General features: G+C 43.4%; 1 protein-coding gene across 1 annotated transcript in view; it reads right to left on the reverse strand.

The window, feature by feature from the left end:
* CHM (CHM Rab escort protein) overlaps positions 1-20,744 on the reverse strand; it is a 56,827-nt gene that overhangs the window by 31,443 nt on the left and 4,640 nt on the right. Inside the window, exons 2-5 of the mRNA XM_064712713.1 lie at positions 14,465-14,531; positions 6,620-6,692; positions 5,345-5,469; positions 17-1,100 (exon numbers count right to left, since the gene is read on the reverse strand). Coding sequence (XP_064568783.1) covers positions 17-1,100; positions 5,345-5,469; positions 6,620-6,692; positions 14,465-14,531 — 1,349 coding nt within the window. The remainder of the gene's footprint in view (positions 1-16; positions 1,101-5,344; positions 5,470-6,619; positions 6,693-14,464; positions 14,532-20,744) is intronic.

Genomic DNA, 20,744 nt, shown 5'->3' on the forward strand with positions numbered 1-20,744 from the left:
GTCATTCAGTTCCTACCTTAGAAACCAAATCAATATTAAACCTTCTGCCTTCTCTAACAATTTGGGAATAGGTGATTTTCTTTGGTTCTTGGGCAGCATTTTCAGAGGGTGCAGTTTCTGTCTTTGCCGGTTGCGGAGCGGAGTCGCCGTCGGCCGTGCTGGGAGCGGCTCCAGGGCCAGGGGCTGCTCCTGCCCCGTCCCCTGCAGCTGCCCAGGCTGCCTCAGAGCATCCAGGGCTCTCCACTGCTGCAGTCTCTTTCTCAGACCCTGGGGAAACCTCTGCTGCTGCAGGACTCTGCTGTGATCCCAGAGCAATCCCCATCTCTGCAGGACTCTGCTGTGATCCCAGAGCAATCCCCATCTCTGCAGGACTCTGCTGTGATCCCAGAGCAATCCCCATCTCTGCTGGACTCTCCTGTGATCCCAAAGGAATCCCCATCTCTGCAGGACTCTGCTGTGATCCCAGAGCAATCCCCATCTCTGCAGGACTCTGCTGTGATCCCAGAGCAATCCCCATCTCTGCTGGACTCTGCTGTGATCCCAGAGCAATCCCCATCTCTGCTGGACTCTCCTGTGATCCCAGAGCAATCCCCATCTCTGCAGGACTCTCCTGTGATCCCAGAGCAATCCCCATCTCTGCAGGACTCTGCTGTGATCCCAGAGCAATCCCCATCTCTGCTGGACTCTGCTGTGATCCCAGAGCAATCCCCATCTCTGCAGGACTCTGCTGTGATCCCAGAGCAATCCCCATCTCTGCAGGACTCTCCTGTGATCCCAGAGCAATCCCCATCTCTGCAGGACTCTGCTGTGATCCCAGAGCAATCCCCATCTCTGCAGGACTCTGCTGTGATCCCAGAGCAATCCCCATCTCTGCAGGGCTCTCCTGTGATCCCAGAGCAATCCCCATCTCTGCAGGACTCTGCTGTGATCCCAGAGCAATCCCCATCTCTGCTGGACTCTGCTGTGATCCCAAAGCAATCCCCATCTCTGCTGGACTCTCCTTGTGGGGCCCTGGGGACTCCCCCTGGGCAGCAAGGGCTCCAAGCACACGCAGCTTTGGCAGAGCACCAGCTTCTTCAACACCTTCAGCTGAATCCTGACTGATTAAAAACACAGAAGGGAAAAAGAGAGGGGAAAAGTTTTTTTGAAGAGTCTTAAAAACTTGTTTAAATTTTGAGTCAGTGCCAGAGCAGAAACCTCAAGCATTTCTAGGAAAAGCATTAGAATTTCTTTATCCTGGCCCATTCAGGTATTCCACCCACTAACAAACTCTGGTTCTTTGGCTGCAAAGCTAGAATTCAAGAGACTATTTTTATTGAGGACAAAAAACACCAACAAAAATTTGAGTTTTTACTTTACATATACTGAAAAGATAGAAGGATTTCAAAATGAAAATCAAGGCACTCATGGTGAAACAATACACAGCTACATAAACAACAGAAATGGACTATTTTGCAATAAAAACAGTAACTTGATCAGGTGTTCCCTGTGGATTAAAACCCATGAAATTGAAAAGCAAATATGCATTAAGGTCATTAAGCTGAGATACTGTCCTGAAGGAAAGAGACAAGCTTTACACAACAAGCAGCCATGATCCCAGCAGGGCCATTGAGAACCAGACCATTGGACCCAAAGCTTCAGCAAAACTTCCAAACTCCTGTTTTCACTCTGCCCTTGCATTCTAACGAGCTGTGCAAGCAGCAGTGCTCTTATGCAAGTGCTCCAAATCCATGCACAGGGCATGAAGGCAGCAGCCACAGGAGGGACATGCCCACAGAACATTCACTCTGCACACTTCATTTCCTGTCCACAACTGTGGGATCTCAGCGCCTCAGCACTGAGGTGTCACCGAGACCACCCTTGGGGGGCTCGGGAGTCCTGGAATGTTCCAGAAGTGTCTGGGGGCTGGACTTTGATCCTACACAGGAGACGACACCTGTATGAGGATACGAGGACTTCACCGGGGTGAATGGTGAAGGGATTGGTTAATTAGAGGGAGAGACACAGGGTTTAGGATTTCTGTACAGGGGGGTTTAGAGAAGTAAGATGGAGGAATTGGGGTGTGTCCTATCCTTCTTCTTCTTCTTCTTCTCCATCTTCTGTGGTGATGGTGGCACTTTGGGATTGGTCATTACTAAAAGTGCACTGGGCAATAAGAATAAAAGGTATTGGGGAAAAATGATAAATATTGTACACGTAACTTTGGGTATAAAGATAGGTGAGTGTGCTCATGGCTGGCTGCTGAGCAGAGCTCTGTCGGGCCGAAAGAAAATCTTTTAGATAAACAATTAATAAACACCGAGACCGAGAAAAGAACTGAAGCCTCTTCTCGTCCTTTGATACGCGGCTGCCCCAAGGCCACCCCGGGCCTTTCCAGGCCCTCCAAACAGCCGAAAACCGGACACACAACATTTCTTTAAAATTCCCCTCATAAAGCAGCCCTCCACTTTTAATCTCATCTTCTTGTTTTATGCTGAACTTCAGGGACACCTCCCTGAGAAAGCAGGACTTTTGAACTTGGTTTAGTTTACACTACCACTGAGATGAATCAAATCAGTGTCACTGCAAGTGAAAGGAGTTCAGCAATAATTCCAAACTATCTTTTTATCTTTCTACCACAAGCCATTAATGCACTGAATAAACTATTTAATCTTGCCTGGAAACTAATGAACTATGATTTTAAAGGTGACCTGCAAACAGAGAATTAACAGGATGGTTAAAATTCCCAGAACAGCAAGGAATTACTCAGCACCAACACCAAAATGCTCCCTCACACACCTGCAGATGGAAGCAGGAGCAGGATTTCTGTTCAAAAAGGAACAAAAACCTGGGATCCTTTAAAGATTGCTCCTCATTTATGAACTGGTGGAGCTCACATGGACTCAGGAAAAGTTTGGAAGTGATCTCCCAGCTTGGGCACAGTCACCAGGAAGCACTTAGCTCATGACTGGGTAAAATATTGCCCTGGGAAATGCAGGAACTGCTCTAAGGAAGCGCTAATGAGAGAAGGCTGTTTCTGTACATTAATTATGTCTTTTTGCTTCAGATTGCCAGCATTAAGTAACTATAAAATATCAAAGAGAGATAAGTACTTTGTCAAATGTTGTTCAAAAAAGCAATCTCTGCTACAAATAAAAATGAAAGTCCATTAAATTTTGGGGTTCTATTTGGATTTTGGGGTTTTTTTAGGATTTTGGAACACAGTGTTTGTGAAAAGTGCAGAAGCTCTTACCAGTAATTCAGTAACTAAAATGAAGCTTTTATTTAACTCATCCTTTATAAAACAAAATTTCAGAATAAGGTTTTCTTTCTAACTTCTCCCAATCTCAATGAACAGTTAATCTTATTTTAAACATACTTGATTATTACTTTTTAAAATCAAAATAAACTTGGATTCATATCATAATACACTCTATTTTCTATATCACTCTGAGAAGCAGTAACAGAAATATTTACATATTTTAAATCTCTATTCACTGCCCATTAAAGAATAGGTAAATCTCCATGATTTGCAGCTCCACAGTTTTTATAATGAGAGCCCAAAAACTGTATATAATCTAAATTCATGACATCCTTCCTATAGGACCAAATATCCCTGAATAATGTAAGAACTGTCTATAAAAATGACTCAAATTGAACTTCTGTACAGACAATTCTTCTCCTAATTCAGAAAAATATAATACATCTGCAGACAAATTGTTGTGTAAATTTAGAATATTATCTTCCACCATTCATCAATTAATGGTACTAACAAAGGAATATCTTAAAATGAATGTGTCTTATTAATGCCTTGTAACAGCAACCCCTTCAGATAGGTCAAATGAAAAATTGCCAACCAGCTGGTTAATTTATTCAGCACAGGTGTTCACTATTTATTTTTCAGCCATTTGCCTTTTTTCAATCCAGCTTGTTGTAGACACAGTATTCTTTCCCTTTGATGGATGCACTTTGTTCTGAGGCCATTCATTTCAGATTTGCACTGTGTATATTATACTGCTACCCAGCTGTTTATTCTTTCAAAATAAATGTTTCATGGTTACTTCATAGGAGTTAAAAAGTTAAGCAAAAACAACAGAATCTAGGCAGAACATGTAAATTGTCAGAAACACAGTAATTGACTCTCAGAAAGTTTCAAGTTCTTTTGGAGAACTTCTTCTTTGCCAGGTTTATTAATTTATCCTTGTTCCTTGGGAGAAATGGGGTTTTTTTGGTGATGACCAGGACAGACAGCACTGTACTGAGCTAAGTTGAATGCTTAAAAGCTTAATTTTACCCAAGTATAATCTCACTAAGTGTGAAATCTCAGTGCCAGGGGACTCATTTGGGAGCCAGCTATCACTCAGAAATTACACACAAAGTTAAAAGACTACAAAACCTTTCCATCTGATTTAATCCTGGTTCTGAACATTATTTATTATGACAACAGGATGACAATTACAATATCCAAGTGCTATTGCTTTAAAATAAGCATTGCATTTTCTCTGCAATCCAGTCAAGCACCATTACTGTGCAGCACTGAACCTTGGAAGAGTCTCAGTCTGTGACCTTCACATTGTATTTATGTAATTCACACCTTTTTTCCCCTACTTATGGTGTTTTCAGACAGAAATCTGTATTTCTTTATGAGTATGTGTCAGCATTTCATTTAGCTACCCATGGTACTTTCTAAGGGATTCAAGGTTAAGTTTACAGAACTATCTCAAAGAATTTCCTCTCAGTAATTCTGGAGAATGTTCAGTTCAGTAAAAAATCCAGAAGAGAAAAAATAATAAATAAATAAATACACAGTTCAGTTAGTTAAATTTATACTCAGTGGATTTAACTTCAGTAAGTTAAATTCATTGCACATAAAAAGGACAAAGGGAAATATTGCTTTATCATTTCACCACAAGCATTTCACAGTTACAGTACTGCTGCCCATTTGTGTTGTTGTTCTTTTGTATGTGGTTCATTTTACATGGATTTAGGGGTTTCATTTTTGATAATGAGAACAGCAGCTTTTAGGCAAATTAAGAATGGAAAAATTTAATTGATGGCAGTGCACAGCTGCCTACTACTACCAATATCTAAACACAACACTTGTGTTTTCTGCTCAGAAGTAAATCACAAACTCACAAAGTTGGCCAACAAATTACACTGCACCCAGAGATGCCATTTAGGATCAGGTTGTTTCAGTGAATTGATTTCAACAAAGCACAAGGACATGAGAACATTTCAGAGGCCAGGGTTGCATTTTGAGACTGTGTAATATGGCAGCATGGTGAAACCCTTCAAACCAAAGCACAATATAATCATTTACTCTGGGCATGCAAAATTGCTCATGAATTTCTACTTTTCTACTTACTCTCCAAAACAGAAATCTTCTACATGTTGAATAGTTTTATCCTTGCTGCTAAGAGGAATTGCTTCTTCATCCTCAAGGATCAGTTTTCTCCAGTCCTCACATTCATCACTGAGATCTGCCTTTTGCTTAAAAGAACAAGTATGAAATTACATATTGTACTGTGCAAGCTGTTCTTGAACTATAAATCTCTCTAGACACAAATAATATGTACCATCTAATAATAGAAGGGAAAAATAAACCCTGATAACTGTCCTAATGTTTTTTTCTATTAATGTTTTTGAGTTAAAACACTTGGAGCTGATTACTTTATCACACCAAGCCAACATTTGCACTACAGCACTGGCTCTATCAATCTGAAATAAAGTGTTAAATGAAATAAAGGCTTCAGTAGAGAGCTGAATGTAACTTGGAATGCAATCTCCTAAAAGACAGGTTTGCCACAGCCAGGGTAGTTCCAGATTCTGTGACAAAACCCTTGGAATGGAAACCATATGGAAAACCCTGGTGATCTGGGGGATTGTATTAATCTGTGTAGGAATCCCTAAATCATACAACAACTCACAGAACATGGAGCTGTGGCACTGAGCAAGTGCCCTGCTGATGCCAGGAGGCAGCACAGTGTAAAAGCAGGGTGAGACTGAGCTGAGGAACTTCCATCTTCTCCAGCCCACAGGCTCTGAGCATTTCTGTAAATAACAGAGCAGCCCCTGCTAATCCAGCCCTGGGGCTCCAGCTCCTGAATAAATCTCCTCCCTGGATGATCTCTAGGGGACTGCCATGAATCAGATAAACTTTGGTCACTGAAAAATCCACTATCAGCATTCATCTTTTTGTCCTGGTTCCAGGACATTTCAATGGGAGGATCCAGCACCCACTTCTCTGCCTGTAAGGAAGAATCAGCTGAATACAAACGAGACAAACAAAAGGGCTGAAACAGAGAGAGGAAAATAATCCAAGAGGGAATGGAAAAGAGCAGATGATCCTAAAGGAACTGAAACAATGGTGTAGCTGCTTCTCTTTAAGCTCAAGAAGGCAGAAGTGTGGCTGAGCAGCAGGCTGGCCTCAGTCAGACTGACAAGGCAGCACAGCAGAGCCCACACTGCCAGGCCAGATGGGTGAGGCTCAAGCAGCAAAGCTGGGAACCACAAACCTCTTTGATCTGTCAGATCACCAAAGAGCAAAAGCAGGGAGGTGATCTGTCTTGAAATAAATCATGCAAACAACAGAGATTCAATGGTAAGGAGGCCTAAAAGAAACAATTTGGGAAATTTTTACCTGATTTTCTTTAATCCAAGATAATAATCCTGAAAAACTAAAGCTGGCCCAGTTTCCACCATAGTAATTTCTCCTGTAAAGAAAAAACAAAAGGAAAACCTGTTGGACAGGTAAAACAACTTTCCCAGATTTAAAGAAAAAAAAAAAACCAACCAAGTGTGATACATTCAAAACATTTTACATGGCAAGATTTTTCAGATGCAGAATAGATAAAAATTAGTATTTTGCAAAATTTCCATTTTCCTCCTTCCATGCATCTGTGACCAAGCACACTACAGCCCAAAATCAAATTATTTGCAGGGTAAATGGATAATGCTGACAACAACACATGTGATGGTGTGAAGAAAAGGAAAATAGAGATAATACTGCTTTTTGGCCAAGACTGGCTCTCTTATCCATGATGTCAAATACAGGACAGTGCAGTTTATTGTTTATCTACTGCTTACACAATATATTTTGACAGTGAAGCTGCTCTGGCAAAACACTCACTGAACTGCATGTACTGCAGGTGGAGCCAAAGGAACTGATTTGTACAAAATGATCATCCCTCCCTGAGCACTTCCCAGTTTCTATTTGTCACCTTCTTGCTTGCAAAAAGATTATTTACTGCTTTTAAATCACAGAAAATTAATAGTTCTGCTGTTAAGCAAAGAAAGTCTCCGCTCTCTCTTTTTAAAATTTCTCTACCAATATTTCTCTAAACATCTGTTGGATTAGTTGGCTTTTGTTGTCAGATGGCATAGCACATCTTAAATACTTAACAACTCTGAGAAGAAAAATAATAAGAGTAATTACATTTTTAAAAGTCACCAATTCTTGCAAAATTAAATTATTTCAGGATTTAACTCTGTTTTCTGGCAATGTGTACTGGCACTTCAGAAGCCTCAAAGATACCAAAAATACCCTCCAGAACAGATAGCTATAGGGAGGAAGATAGGGTTTGCATTTTAAAGAATAATGTGAAGGCTGTTAAATCAATCTTATCATAACCTCCTCCACTTTTAAATTGTAGAGATCAGTGTGATACCAGTGAAAAGCTAAATTCAGGTTAGATTCTCCTGCCTGGATTGACAATGGGCTGCTTTTGACAGGGCTGATCTGCACTGACAGAGCCTTCCCAGGAGTGTCAGCCCCGCTCAGCACCAGGGGCTCTGCCCTGCACCTCGCTGCTTACTGAGCATATGAAGGACAGATGTCTGCTGAGCACTCCTAATTGCTGCTGACTACAAACTGACCTAAAAAAGTCTTTCAGCTCCTGCAAGGCAATAGTGAAGAACATAAATGGGACATCTTTTGCAAAGACAACAGAATGCAGCGTTCACTGAATGAATAAAGGTGGCTCCAAGAAGGGATGGTGGTGGTGCAGGCCCTGCCCTGCAGAGTGGGCAGCACTGGGCAGCACAGCTCCTGCTGCAGATTGGTACCACACAGAACTCAAAGCAATGGGGATTCAATCTGAGCAGCACAGCTCCTGCTGCAGGTGGGTAACACACAGAACACAGCAATGGGGATTAAATCTATGCCCTGGGCAGCACAGCTCCTCCTGCAGATGGGTAACACACAGAACACAAAGCAATGGGGATTCAAGCCATGCCCTGAGCAGCACAGCTCCTCCTGCAGGTGGGTAACACACAGAACTGAAAGCAATGGGGATTCAATCCATGCACAGTGGGCAGCACAGCTCCTGCTGCAGATGGGTAACACACAGAACACAGCAATGGGGATTAAATCCATGCCCTGAGCAGCACAGCTCCTCCTGCAGGTGGGTAACACACAGAATTGAAAGCAATAGGGATTAAATCTATGCCCTGGGCAGCACAGCTCCTCCTGCAGATGGGTAACACACAGAACTGAAAGCAATGGGGATTAAATCCATGCCCTGAGCAGCACAGCTCCTCCTGCAGATGGGTACACCCAGAGCACAGCAATGGGGATTAAATCTGAGCAGCACAGCTCCTCCTGCAGGTGGGTAACACACAGAATTGAAAGCAATGGGGATTAAATCCATGCCCTGGGCAGCACAGCTCCTGCTGCAGGTGGATACACCCAGAACACAAAGCAATGGGGATGAAATCTGAGCAGCACAGCTCCTGCTGCAGATGCTCCCAAGCAGGAGCTCCAATCCTCTGGACCAGGAGCTCACCCTGACTCCATGTGACTGACATGGGGAGTTCCACAGCTATTCCTGTATGGTATCACACAGACCCCAAAGCAATGGGGATTCAATCTACAAAATGCCCAACTCTGTCAAATTTCAGTCTGTAAAAGACACTGACAGTTACATGTGATGGTAACTTCAAGCTTTGTTTAAGCTGTCAATGGTGCAAGGCATTTTTTTCAGGTTTCTTCAGATTCTACAGAATAAAAAATTCAATATCCATGTATTACTGTCTTTGGGATCTCAGCAGCTCAGGACTGAGGTGCCGAGGCACTGAGACCACCCTTGGGGAGCTCGGGAGTCCTGGAATGTTCCAGAAGTGTCTGGTGGCTGGACTTTGATCCTACACAGGAGACGACACCTGTATGAGGACAGGAGGGTTTCACCGGGGTGAATGGTGAAGGGATTGGTTAATTAGAGGGTGAGACACAGGGTTTAGGATTTCTGTACAGGGGGGTTTAGAGAAGTAAGATGGAGGAATTGGGGCGTGTCCTGTCCTTCTTCTTCTTCTTCTTCTCCTCCATCTTCTGTGGTGATGGTGGCACTTTGAGGTTGGTTGTTACTAAAAGTGCACCGGACAATAAGGGTAAAAGGTATTGGGGAAAAATGATAAATATTGTACACGTAACCATGGGTATAAAGATAGGTGACCGCCCGGAGGGCAGGGAGTGTGCTCATGGCTGGCTGCTGAGCAGAGCTCTGTCGGGCCGAGAGAAAATCTTTTAGATAAACAATTAATAAACACCGAGAGCGAGAAAAGAACTGAAGCCTCTTCTCGTCCTTTGATACGCGGGCTACCCCAAGGCCACCTCGGGCCTTTCCAGGCCCTCCAAACAGCCAAAAACCGGACAACTGTCATTTCAGGGATTTCCAAAAACCATGAAGATTTCTTTTTAAGGAAATGTGCTGCTCAGGTTGCAAGTTTCTTGAATTTGGAATACAATATACAGCTGCTGGAGCAAGCAATGCCATGATCACAGAAATCCCAGAAAAAATCTGCCTAAAATTAGGAGTGGGTTTCTTGATTCTCCACCTATATTAAGTTCATGCATATTTTGACTATTTAAAGTTAGAACTTTCAGTAAGAGAAATTAACAATATTTTCACAGAAAGTTACAAAAGGTTGTTTGTGAGCTGTCAGACATCTTTGATGTGAATATTCAGCTTGGTTTTCCTTTGGAATTATTTGTTTTACCCAGTGTTGAGGCAACTTAAAGGGTTCAACAAAGCACTGCATGACCCTGCTGTGGAGCTCCATCCATCCTGAGGAGCTGGCACAGCCCTCTCCAAAGGAAAAGGAGCCACAGCTGTCCCTGCTTGCCTGGTGTCTGAGCACCCTTCCCAAGCTCTGTGATGCCACCTCAAATATTCATCTCCTCAAGCAGCAACTTCCAGATTTTTTTTTATCCTGGAATTTTAATTAGTTTCCCTGCACTAAATGATGAATCAGGATTGCTTAATTTTCTCATCTGAAAACACTAGAGAAGGAAGACAGAGCAGACATGATTACTGACATAATGAGCAAAGTTTATAGCAAGTCTTGAAGAGGAATTCTGAGAAGAGCTGACTAATGGTTTTACAATTAGGACTCCTTTGTAACCAAATATTTCTGTTAGAATTGCCCTGAAGATGAACTGAGGAATTCCTTTAAGTACTGGTCAAGATCAAAGCCTAATTAAAGCGAAAATATTGTCCCAAAATCTCCAGGCCAAAGCTCCCCTCTTCTCTCGCCATATTAGCAAACTACAAAGATGGATTTTCTCTCCCTTTTTTAGGGTTATAACCCAATTATTCCCTAACTAAGAACAGGAATCATTTTGAAGGTGCAACAGCACAGGTGGAAAATACTTTTTCTACCAAGTTAGAGCACAGATGTTTTCCCTCCCTACCAGACATTATTTCCTAAGTTATATTTGCTCAGCTCCTCCCATGTTACCTGCATTTCACCTGAATTACAACACTGCTCCTTTCCCTTCACAATTTTCACATCTCTAATCTGCAGTTCAGAGCTAACAGCAGAAAAAGTTTTGCAAACTTTTGGAAATGTAACTAAAGTACAATTTTACCTCTGCAATACCTTGTCTCTTCTCCTAGGTTACCTTTTCACTTCAGTTACCAGGACTGGAATAATTGGCAAATTCCAATCTGGACCACTGAAATCACAATTTGTTTCTGACTGATTACCAATCTGAATCTGAATGAAGGAAATATCTCATGTGCCCCCAGGGTGCCACCCAGAGCTGCTGCTGCTGCCCAGAAGCTGCTGATGCCTCAGGATTTCCCCAGAGCTGCCTCAATGGGACTGTGCTGCCTCTGATCTTGCAGAAGGAAGTCCTGAGCCATCAGAGCAGCTGTCCTTTGCTCAGGAACTTACTGCCACATCGATTTTAAGGATCTGAACACAAAATGATTTGTGTTTCAAGCCCATGAAGTTTCCTGTGGCACCCATTGGTGCTCAGGCAGTGTCGGATCTCAAGATCTCAGTCCTGAGATGCTGAGCCTCCGAGACCACCTTGGGGGGCTCGGGAGTCCTGGAATGTTGCCAGAAGTGTCTGGTGGCTGGACTTTGATCCTACACAGGAGACGACAAGGATGAGGGCTTCACCGGGATGAATGGTGAAGGGATTAGTTAATTAGAGGGTGAGACACAGGGTTTAGGATTTATGTACAGGGGGGTTTAGAGGAGTAAGATGGAGGAATTGGGGTGTGTCCTGTCCTCCTTCTTCTTCCTCTTCTCCTCCATCTTCTTTGGCCACGGTGGCACCTTTGGATTGGTTATTACTGAGAGTGCACCGAGTTATAAGAATAGATGGTATTGGGGAAAAATGATAAATATTGTACACGTAACAATGGGTATAAAGATACGTGGCTGCCCGGGAGGGCAGACAGTGTGCTCATGGCTGGCTGCTGAGCAGATCTTTGTTTGGCTGAAAGAACATCTTTTAGATAAACAATTAATAAACATAAAAACCGAAAGAAGAACTGAAGCCTCTTCTCGTCCTTCGATACGCGGGCTGCCCCAAGGCCACCCCGGGCCTTTCCAGGCCCCTCAAACAGCCGAGATAAACCGGACAAGGCAGATGTGTTAGGGATTGCCAGGCTGGCCAGGGATGGGCTTTAGGAGCTGCCTGGCCCTCAAGAGCAGGGATTTAACCCAAACAGCTCCTGAGACCCTCCAGCCCAGCAATAGGGGGGGTGATGGTGGCAGTGATTGTGCCACATCACATTATACCCTGGGATATGGACATGACCCAAGGGAATCACCATGGCCCAGCTGAGAGCGTGTTTTACTCTCTAACACCTGTGCTGTGAGATTGTATCCTAAACCAAAATAAACAGAAAAAAAGACTTGTTCAAAAAAGCTCAAAAGATACCAGAATTAACAATTTTTTGCCTAGTTTTCCTTATTGAAATTAAATAATTTCTTTGTTTTTCTTGCAAGAAATTGACCTGCTTAGAGAGCACCTGTTTTGCTCTCTGGCTGCTGTACTCCCACAGCTCCCTCATTTCACAGCAGTTAAAGATCCAAAAGAGAGACCTATGAACACACAGGGTCTATTACAGAATATATTTTACAAGTTCTGAAAAAAAAAAGTGAGAGAAATTGTTTAGCAGGACGTGGAACAAACTACAACCAGGGACCTTGGGCTGGGGAGGTACAGCAATAAGGCCCAGCACAGTTTTGGATGCTCAAATAGAAAATTTTGGACATAAGGAACACTCAAGTGCTCTACAGGCAAAGTACAGTCACAAAATAGGAAAGGTAACAGGTGTCAAGAAGCAAAACAAGCCCAGTTTGCTCTACTTCTCCCAGAAGTTAAAATTCTGCATCTTGACCCTCCTTTGCCTTTGAATTCAATTCTGTGTGGAAAGATAAATAAGCCAATGAGGAAGAATGTAGACAATAAAATTGCAGCATAAAAATGTATTTCAGATGCTGAATATCAAATACAAAATGTAGCTAAACATGCCTCACCCCTAACTGCCCCATGCCCAGTAACCAAACTGGGGCATAACTACAGATACAGAATAAAAATAAACAAAGGACCAAAAGCAGAAACCTGACCAAGTGGTCAGGAGAAAATCTCCTGCATGTGCACAATTAGTACAGGAAGCATATTCACTTCAAGTAATCCACTTTTAGTCTTGATCTACCTTTCTCCAGCAGCTTCAAATTTAAACTAAGTGCCAATCTCCACATTTTAAATTGCAAATTACTTTTCTAAATCATTTAACAAATATCCTTGAAATTTCACATGTCAACAGCTCATTAATATCTACAGCAAATGTAGCTCTCTGAGAAGAAGCACAGATTTTATGTTTATTGAGACAGATAGCTGGCACAGAGAAATAGAGCTCCTTCAATTACTAGTTGGCAGAAGCTAACTTCAGTTTAAAATCAGTCTACAGCAATTTATGGCAACACTGCAGTGAAGTGACTATTTTGAATAAGATTAGCTACTGCTGATGGCAATGCTTGGACAGTGTTTATAAATCAAACTCAGAACTCAGTATTTTATAATAGGCCACTTCAGAACTATCTCCCATAATCACCTATGCAGTATATTATGATAAATGCAAACATGGCTGGAGATTAAAAGTAATAAAACAAGGTACACAAGGTAATGAGAGCAGGTAAACTATAAACAAAGACTTTATGCATATATGTGAGCAGTACCTGGTGCCTGACTTAACTCAGGCCTTTGTTCCCTGCAAAGATTAATCAATCAAAGTAGCACATCTAACACAGCTATTTCAGTAACCCCAAACCTCATTTCTTTATGAGAAAAAATTTAATTAATAATTCTGGTAATTAATGAAGGGAACTATTTACTTTGCTAAAAGGTAATATTCATCATAGCTAAAAACAGGCATGGATAACAGAAATCAGAGTTCCAGTGGCCAATACTTGTGGGATCTCAGCACCTCAGGACTGAGGTGTCACCGAGAGCACCCTTGGGGGGCTCGGGAGTCCTGGAATGTTCCAGAAGTGTCTGGTGGCTGGACTTTGATCCTACACAGGAGACCACACCTGTATGAGGATAGGAGGGTTTCACCGGGGTGAATGGTGAAGGGATTGGTTAATTAGAGGGTGAGACACAGGGTTTAGGATTTCTGTACAGGGGGGTTTAGAGAAGTAGGATGGAGGAATTGGGGCGTGTCCTGTCCTTCTTCTTCTTCTCCTCCATCTTCTGTGGTGATGGTGGCACTTTGGGATTGGTCATTACTAAAAGTGCACTGGGCAATAAGGGTGAAAGGTATTGGGGAAAAATGATGAATATTGTACACGTAACTTTTGGGTATAAAGATAGGTGACTGCCCGGAGGGGGGACAGTGTGCTCAAATACTATCACAGACTTTGTAAACAAAAAAGTGAAACAACACAAGTGAGAATGACTAATGGGATAATTCCTGTCAGGAATGAGAACCAAGGCACTAAACCTGCAGCCAGTGCTGCCTGGAGCAAAGCAGGAGCCATCACAGCACTCATGCTCCAAATCCCTGAGCCAGCTGACAAAAACTGCCTGCTCTATTGATGGAAATACCAGCCCCAAAACAAGGCAGAGACAGAAACACAACATTACTTGTGCCAGAGGAAGAGACAGGAGTGCTGCCCACGCTGCCAGAGCCACAGAAAGCCCTGCAGTCAGGGCAGCCCAGAAGGGGAAGGGACAGGAGGAACTTACGAATCCACGTGCAGAACTCTCTGGCCACTCCTGGCACACGCTGCTGCAATGATGGACTCGGGCAGCCCTGCAATGACACAGGCAGCTTTCAGAACTCACCATGCAGTGATCTGTTAGAAATTGCAATAATGGTACAACTTGGTCACAAGCAGGCAACTCAAACAAAAGAAATTTTACAATGTGAGTCACTGAAATTTTTAGCCTCATGCTACTAAAATAATGAACACTATTCTGTGCTCTTGAACATTTTGCTGACCCTCTTAAATGCAACTTTATTTTTATTTTTTTTTTAGTAATTGTATGGCACATCCCACTTGCAAACCCTGCAGAGTTAAAGCCTGGCACCAGCATCTGCTCTCATAACCACACTGAGCAATTGCCAGCACAATGACACCCAAAGCTCAGTGGGGTGCTCTGTACCCACATCCTTGGTAATGCTCCCAGGTATTACCTGAGGGTTCTGTTCACTTCAAAGTGAACAAAAGGACTGATTGTCTTTAAGAGTGGTATCCCTATCAAAATCACCCACATTTACAATTACACTCTACCAAATCAGTATGTTTTCACTATATCTAGAAAAAACAAAAGGCTGTGATAGCTCTGCCAGCAATACACGCTTGGAATGGCACAGGATCCCACTGGATCTCAGTAAATAAATGGGGCTGTTCTGCACTGGCTGCTCCCACCCACCAGGTTTCACATGCCCAGTTCCATGCCTTGGATTCTGGAGCAGGTTCAGAAAAGCAGGACAAGCTCTGTGCACTAACTTCCCTCAAGTCTCTTTTGCAATGATCTGTTGGCTGTTTAAGCAAGTAACTCTGGATCAGCAATTAAAATCCCAGGGACTGGTGTTAAAGACACTTAGGCCATGTATTCAATTAAGGGATGGGATGAAAGGAAGTGAAAGGATTTCCAGCAGCACCAGAAGCAGCTGCAGAGACAGAACTGGAGGGGGAAGAAGCAGCTGTGGAAGGGCCCAACCCACACAGGCTCACTCCATGACAAACTTCATCTCCAGCAGAATTCCAGGCCTGTGCTGTCTGTTCCTTACACAGAACAGAGCCCCCACCAACAAATAAACCTTGCAGTTTAGGAAACATCCCCTGGCAGCTGGGTACACAGGCCACAGCTCCACCAACTCTTCAAACCAGCAAAGGCCAACAGAATCATCAAAATAAAGATGTGCAACCTCTGCCCTGACCTCCTTCCAAATCAAATAAATGGTCAGTTTTTGGAGAGCAGTTCCAAAAGTATAAATATTTATATCAATACAAAGAAGGAAGTGCAAGACAGGCATGACAAATTTTCCAGGAAAACAGCTACAACTTCTCTGCAAATTTTCTGGTTTTAATGATTACTTTTTCAATGGATTTTTAAAAAAACCCTGGTTTGAATTGATAAAGCAGAAAAAGTGGAAATAGTTTTGCATTGCTGACCTTTCACAGCAAGTGAAGGTTTAACACAGAATTAACCTCCAGGGCCAGAAGGAGGGATGAACAGCTGCAGCAGTGCCTGGGATGTTTGTTCCACAGCCTAGAAAGGCCAAAACTCCTCAGAGTTGAATTTTTAGAAAAAGACCTCATAACACAGACCAGTGTGACCAAGGAGAAAATACCCAAGTGCAGCACACACTTCAGGATGCCATGAGACCCTGGCTGCACACAGCCATTATTGAGAGCTCCACACTCAGCTGCCCCCCATGTTTATATATATGGTTCATTTTGCTCCCTCTATAAACTATCTGGAATAGAATCTACAACTACTCTGTGTTTGGAGTTCCCAACAAAGCTTTTCTTTCCCTCATTGGGGCACAGAGAGTATTACTCTAGAAATGGAATTGAGAAACTTGTTTCTCCTTCCTTATTGATAAAAGCCACTGAGAAAGTGTTGTAAAACATCAGCAGTGCTGCCTGGCTGACCTGGGCCGAGTTATAGCTCCCAGGGCATAACTGATTGCTGGAAGCTTGATCCAATTGATACTGTGCTGGAGGTCTGTTCTTCCATTAACCTTGGATGAAATTGTTCCCTGAATTAGCTTCCTCTCTCTTGAAAGCTGGCATCAATTTTCTTCACCAAGCCTGTGATCTAAGACACTGTGGCCCCCCACATAGCCAGTGGTGAGAGTGGAGCATGGCTGGCACATCCCAGCTTTGGGAGAGGCTCCCAACACCCCCTGGAACAGGACAGCCTTTGCTCTGGGGGACAACACCTCAGGAAATCCAAGAAATAAATAAGTGTTACATGGCACCAATTTCTGAACTCTCCAACAGAAGCAAGGGTACAAAGAAAAGAGGCAGCTTTGTCAAATGCAGGTTACTCCTATGTGTGACCTGTATTGCATGGTGGTTACTGAACAACAGCCTTTTCCAAGAAAAAGGGTTCTGGACAATTACAATAGAATTATGCATTGTCCTTCTCTAGCTAGGAAAAAACTAACTTGGAAAAGCCTGCTTAGAGAAATGGCAATTTATGAAATCACAGATGGATTTATTTCATAAATGGCAATTTATGAAATCACAGCATGGAAAGCTGAACTGCCTCTGACAGGATGCTCAGAGAGTTGTGCAAAATAGGTTCCCTTCAGATAATCCAGTAACAGAGAAATGTGTTTTTAGAAACTGTTCGTACTTGGAAACAGCCTCCTGAGCTGAACTTTGATTTCTCAAAAGCCCTAAAATGGATTACACTCAGGTTGTGAAATGTGCTTAGATCCTCACTGCAAGGCACACTCATCCTCCTGCTTTGGCTTCCCATTGGAAAGAAACAAAGTGGCAAGCAGACTGAATTGTAACATTAATTAGCTCTAATTAACTAACAAACACGGCAGCATGGCCACTTCAGTACACAGAGGAAACTGAGGTTTGTATCAGTTTTAGAAGTAAAAAAGAAACAGAAGAAATAGCTACACATGATTTAGTTATCCAAAAACCAATTCTATTTTTAGTTCCAATACAACAAAATTAGAGTTTGAGAAAAACGCTAAGGTGGAAAACTTTAATTCAGTTTTTAAAGCCAATTAATTTCTGAAGTCTCACAAAATCATGAAAACTTATAATTCACCTCTGTGTGACCAAAAATTAATTTTAGGCTTACACACTGTCTCCTGCTTAGCTCTGGTGCTGCAGTGCCTCTTGCAGTGCCCTGAAAAGGGCTCAGCCACTGCCTGGGCAATTTCCAAACTCAGCAGCTCCACATCTCTGGGAGCATCCTGGTGCTGAGCTGCAAACTGCTCTGCACTCAGCCAGATAAGTTTTTACTGAATTACACAAGATCCATCTTGAAAAGGCTTAAATGTTTAATTTGCTTCGCTCCATCTACTAAATAAATCACAAGTGGCTTTTTCATAATATAAAATGTTGAAGGGAAATATATAAAAATGTTGGAACACAGACAATTTCAAAACAATCTTCTGGAGTCAGACAGTTCACCAGCTGCAATACATTTTGTTTGCATCTGAACTTCGAAGTAGAGAAGAGCAGCTGATTCTTGAGGAGCTCACTACAGAATACTCATGGTGTGGTTTTGGTATATGTGAAATTTTAACAGAATGGCATAATTAATTGCAAATTAAAATACTTCTTGTATGTAATATTTTAAGATAAAGATAATTAAAATTTTTAATTTTAATATTTGCTCATATTGCAGAGCAGTATCAGAAAATACTTCTGCATTCCAGAGTATGGCACAGAAATGCCAACCCACTGAGATAACATGTTACTGGTCAAGAAAGAAGCCACAAGTAAAAAGTGAAATTGCACACAGTTATCTGTGTCTCACCAGAGGAGCTTGGCAATGAAAACCATTCAATCTCACAGCTGGTGTAAATGAACATTTAGGAAAGGAATACAAGCACCTAGGCTTGAAACAAAAATTTAACTTATTAGTAAAAATTACACTCACACCAAGCAATGTTCTCCAGCACAAACTACAGCTCAGAGCCTAATCTTGGGTTTAAAGCAATAGCAGCAGACAAAGCAAAGCACTTGAATTAAAGGATCTGTATAGCAAGACACACGCTGAGCTTTATTCTCACTCCAGGCTTCTAATACTTTCACTTCTTTTCTGCTTCCCCACGGGCAAAGAGCTTGCTCTCCTTGTTCCTTACATTTGTAAGCATTTAATGAAGGATACTGAGGAAGTTTCTCCTCCTCCTGCAGCAGCTCCCTGGGCAGCACCAGGGCCTCTGTCCCTGCCTGGGCAGCGCCAGGGCCTCCGTCCCTGCCTGGGCAGCGCCAGGGCCTCCGTCCCTCCCTGGGCAGCGCCAGGGCCTCCGTCCCTGCCTGGGCAGCGCCAGGGCCTCTGTCCCTGCCTGGGCAGCGCCAGGGCCTCCGTCCCCGCCTGGGCAGCGCCAGGGCCTCTGTCCCTGCCTGGGCAGCGCCAGGGGCTCCGTCCCTGCCTGGGCAGCGCCGGGGCCTCCTCCCTGCCTGGGCAGCGCCAGGGCCTCTGTCCCTGCCTGGGCAGCGCCAGGGCCTCCGTCCCCGCCTGGGCAGCGCCAGGGCCTCTGTCCCTGCCTGGGCAGCGCCAGGGCCTCCGTCCCTCCCTCCCAGGGTGCTCAGGCCCAGCCCCAGAGCAGCTCCTGCAGCAGGACTGGACCCATTCCCCAGGCAGCAGAATCCATCTCCTGCTGGGATGCACAAACCTGGCTTTGCACTGTTCCTCATTCACACTGGAATTTCCAAGTACCTTACTAAGCCTTTTCTAAAGGAGTTTTTCACCTTGATATGCAGATGACCTCCTCTGTATTTTTCACAGTAGAGTCCTACAGGCTCTGATTCTGTAGGATCAGCAATATGATCTGGAAAAGCTGCAGAACACAAACAGGCTGAGAAGGACAACAAAGGGTTCAGAGAACAGGAGCTCCCACGGGAGCAGCCAGGGACACTGCACAGCACCTGGCAAAGAACCTGCCTGAGGTACCAGAGGGAGCCTGAAGCTCACAGGCAGCACCTCTGCTACACCCCAACATCCACACCGGGAGCCAGGCCAGAACACAACCCCTGCACTTCAGTCAGGTTAAAAACATCAGTAAAGAAGATAAAGGTGCATTTACATGGGGAGATGTCCGTTTTCGGCTGTTTGGATGGCCTGGAAAGGCCCAGGGTGGCCTTGGGGCAGCCCGCGTATCAAAGGACGAGAAGAGGCTTCAGTTCTTTTCTCGGTCTCGGTGTTTATTAATTGTTTATCTAAAAGATTTTCTCTCAGCCTGACAGAGCTCTGCTCAGCAGTCAGCCATGAGCACACTGTCCTGCCCTCCGGGCGGTCACCTATCTTTATACCCATGGTTACGTGTACAATATTTATCATTTTTCCCCAATACCTTTCACCCTTATTGCCCGGTGCACTTTTAGTAATGACCAATCCCAAAGTGCCACCATCACCACAGAAGATGGAGGAGAAGAAGAAGAAGAAGAAGGACAGGACACGCCCCAATTCCTCCATCTTACTTCTCTAAACCCCCCTGTACAGAAATCCTAAACCCTGTGTTTCACTCTCTAATTAACCAATCCCTTCACCATTCACCCCGGTGAAACCCTCCTGTCCTCATACAGGTGTCGTCTCCTGTGTAGGATCAAAGTCCAGCCACCAGACACTTCTGGAACATTCCAGGACTCCCGAGCCCCCCAAGGGTGGTCTCGGTGACACCTCAGTCCTGAGGGAGAGTAAAAATGAAAGGGGGACACAGAGAGAGGACATGGGACAGGACTGTCAGTGTTCATTTTGTTTGACATTTAAATGGACAGGCAATGACTTATCTACAACTGATTACAAAACGTGGCTCTATTCCTCCTTCCAGACACCAACATCACAAGTCAGTGCCACTGTGTTGGCCCACAGCGACCACTGACGTCAGAAATTATCCATCTTCAGCTGGTTTTCCATTGAGCTTTCATCAACTCTAAATAGCTGCTGATATAAACTGAGGACTGTGCAGTTACATAAGATAATGCAACCAAAATACCAGCCCAAATGATGCATTACAAAATATTTTTGTCACATTCTAAAAATATCCTGCAACAATGAAACTGTTAGGAATTTTTTTTTTTGTATCAATCTTCAGTGTTTACTTTAAAATTGGCATCTGTAATATTTGGGTTAGTTTAGCTGTAAGGTATATTTTTAAAATTGTGTTAGTATCTGGAAGTGATTTTCCCTAACACACTACACTTCCATAAGATAAACATGAAGTACTTACACCACTCCCAGCATATCCAACAATAAATAATAGATTCTCCTGACAGGACTTTGATGACCTGGCAAAGCCCGAGTGCTTTCAGCCAAA

This window comes from Zonotrichia leucophrys, chromosome 4A (genome assembly GCF_028769735.1).
Source record: "Zonotrichia leucophrys gambelii isolate GWCS_2022_RI chromosome 4A, RI_Zleu_2.0, whole genome shotgun sequence".
In the NCBI taxonomy this organism is placed as follows: domain Eukaryota; kingdom Metazoa; phylum Chordata; class Aves; order Passeriformes; family Passerellidae; genus Zonotrichia; species Zonotrichia leucophrys.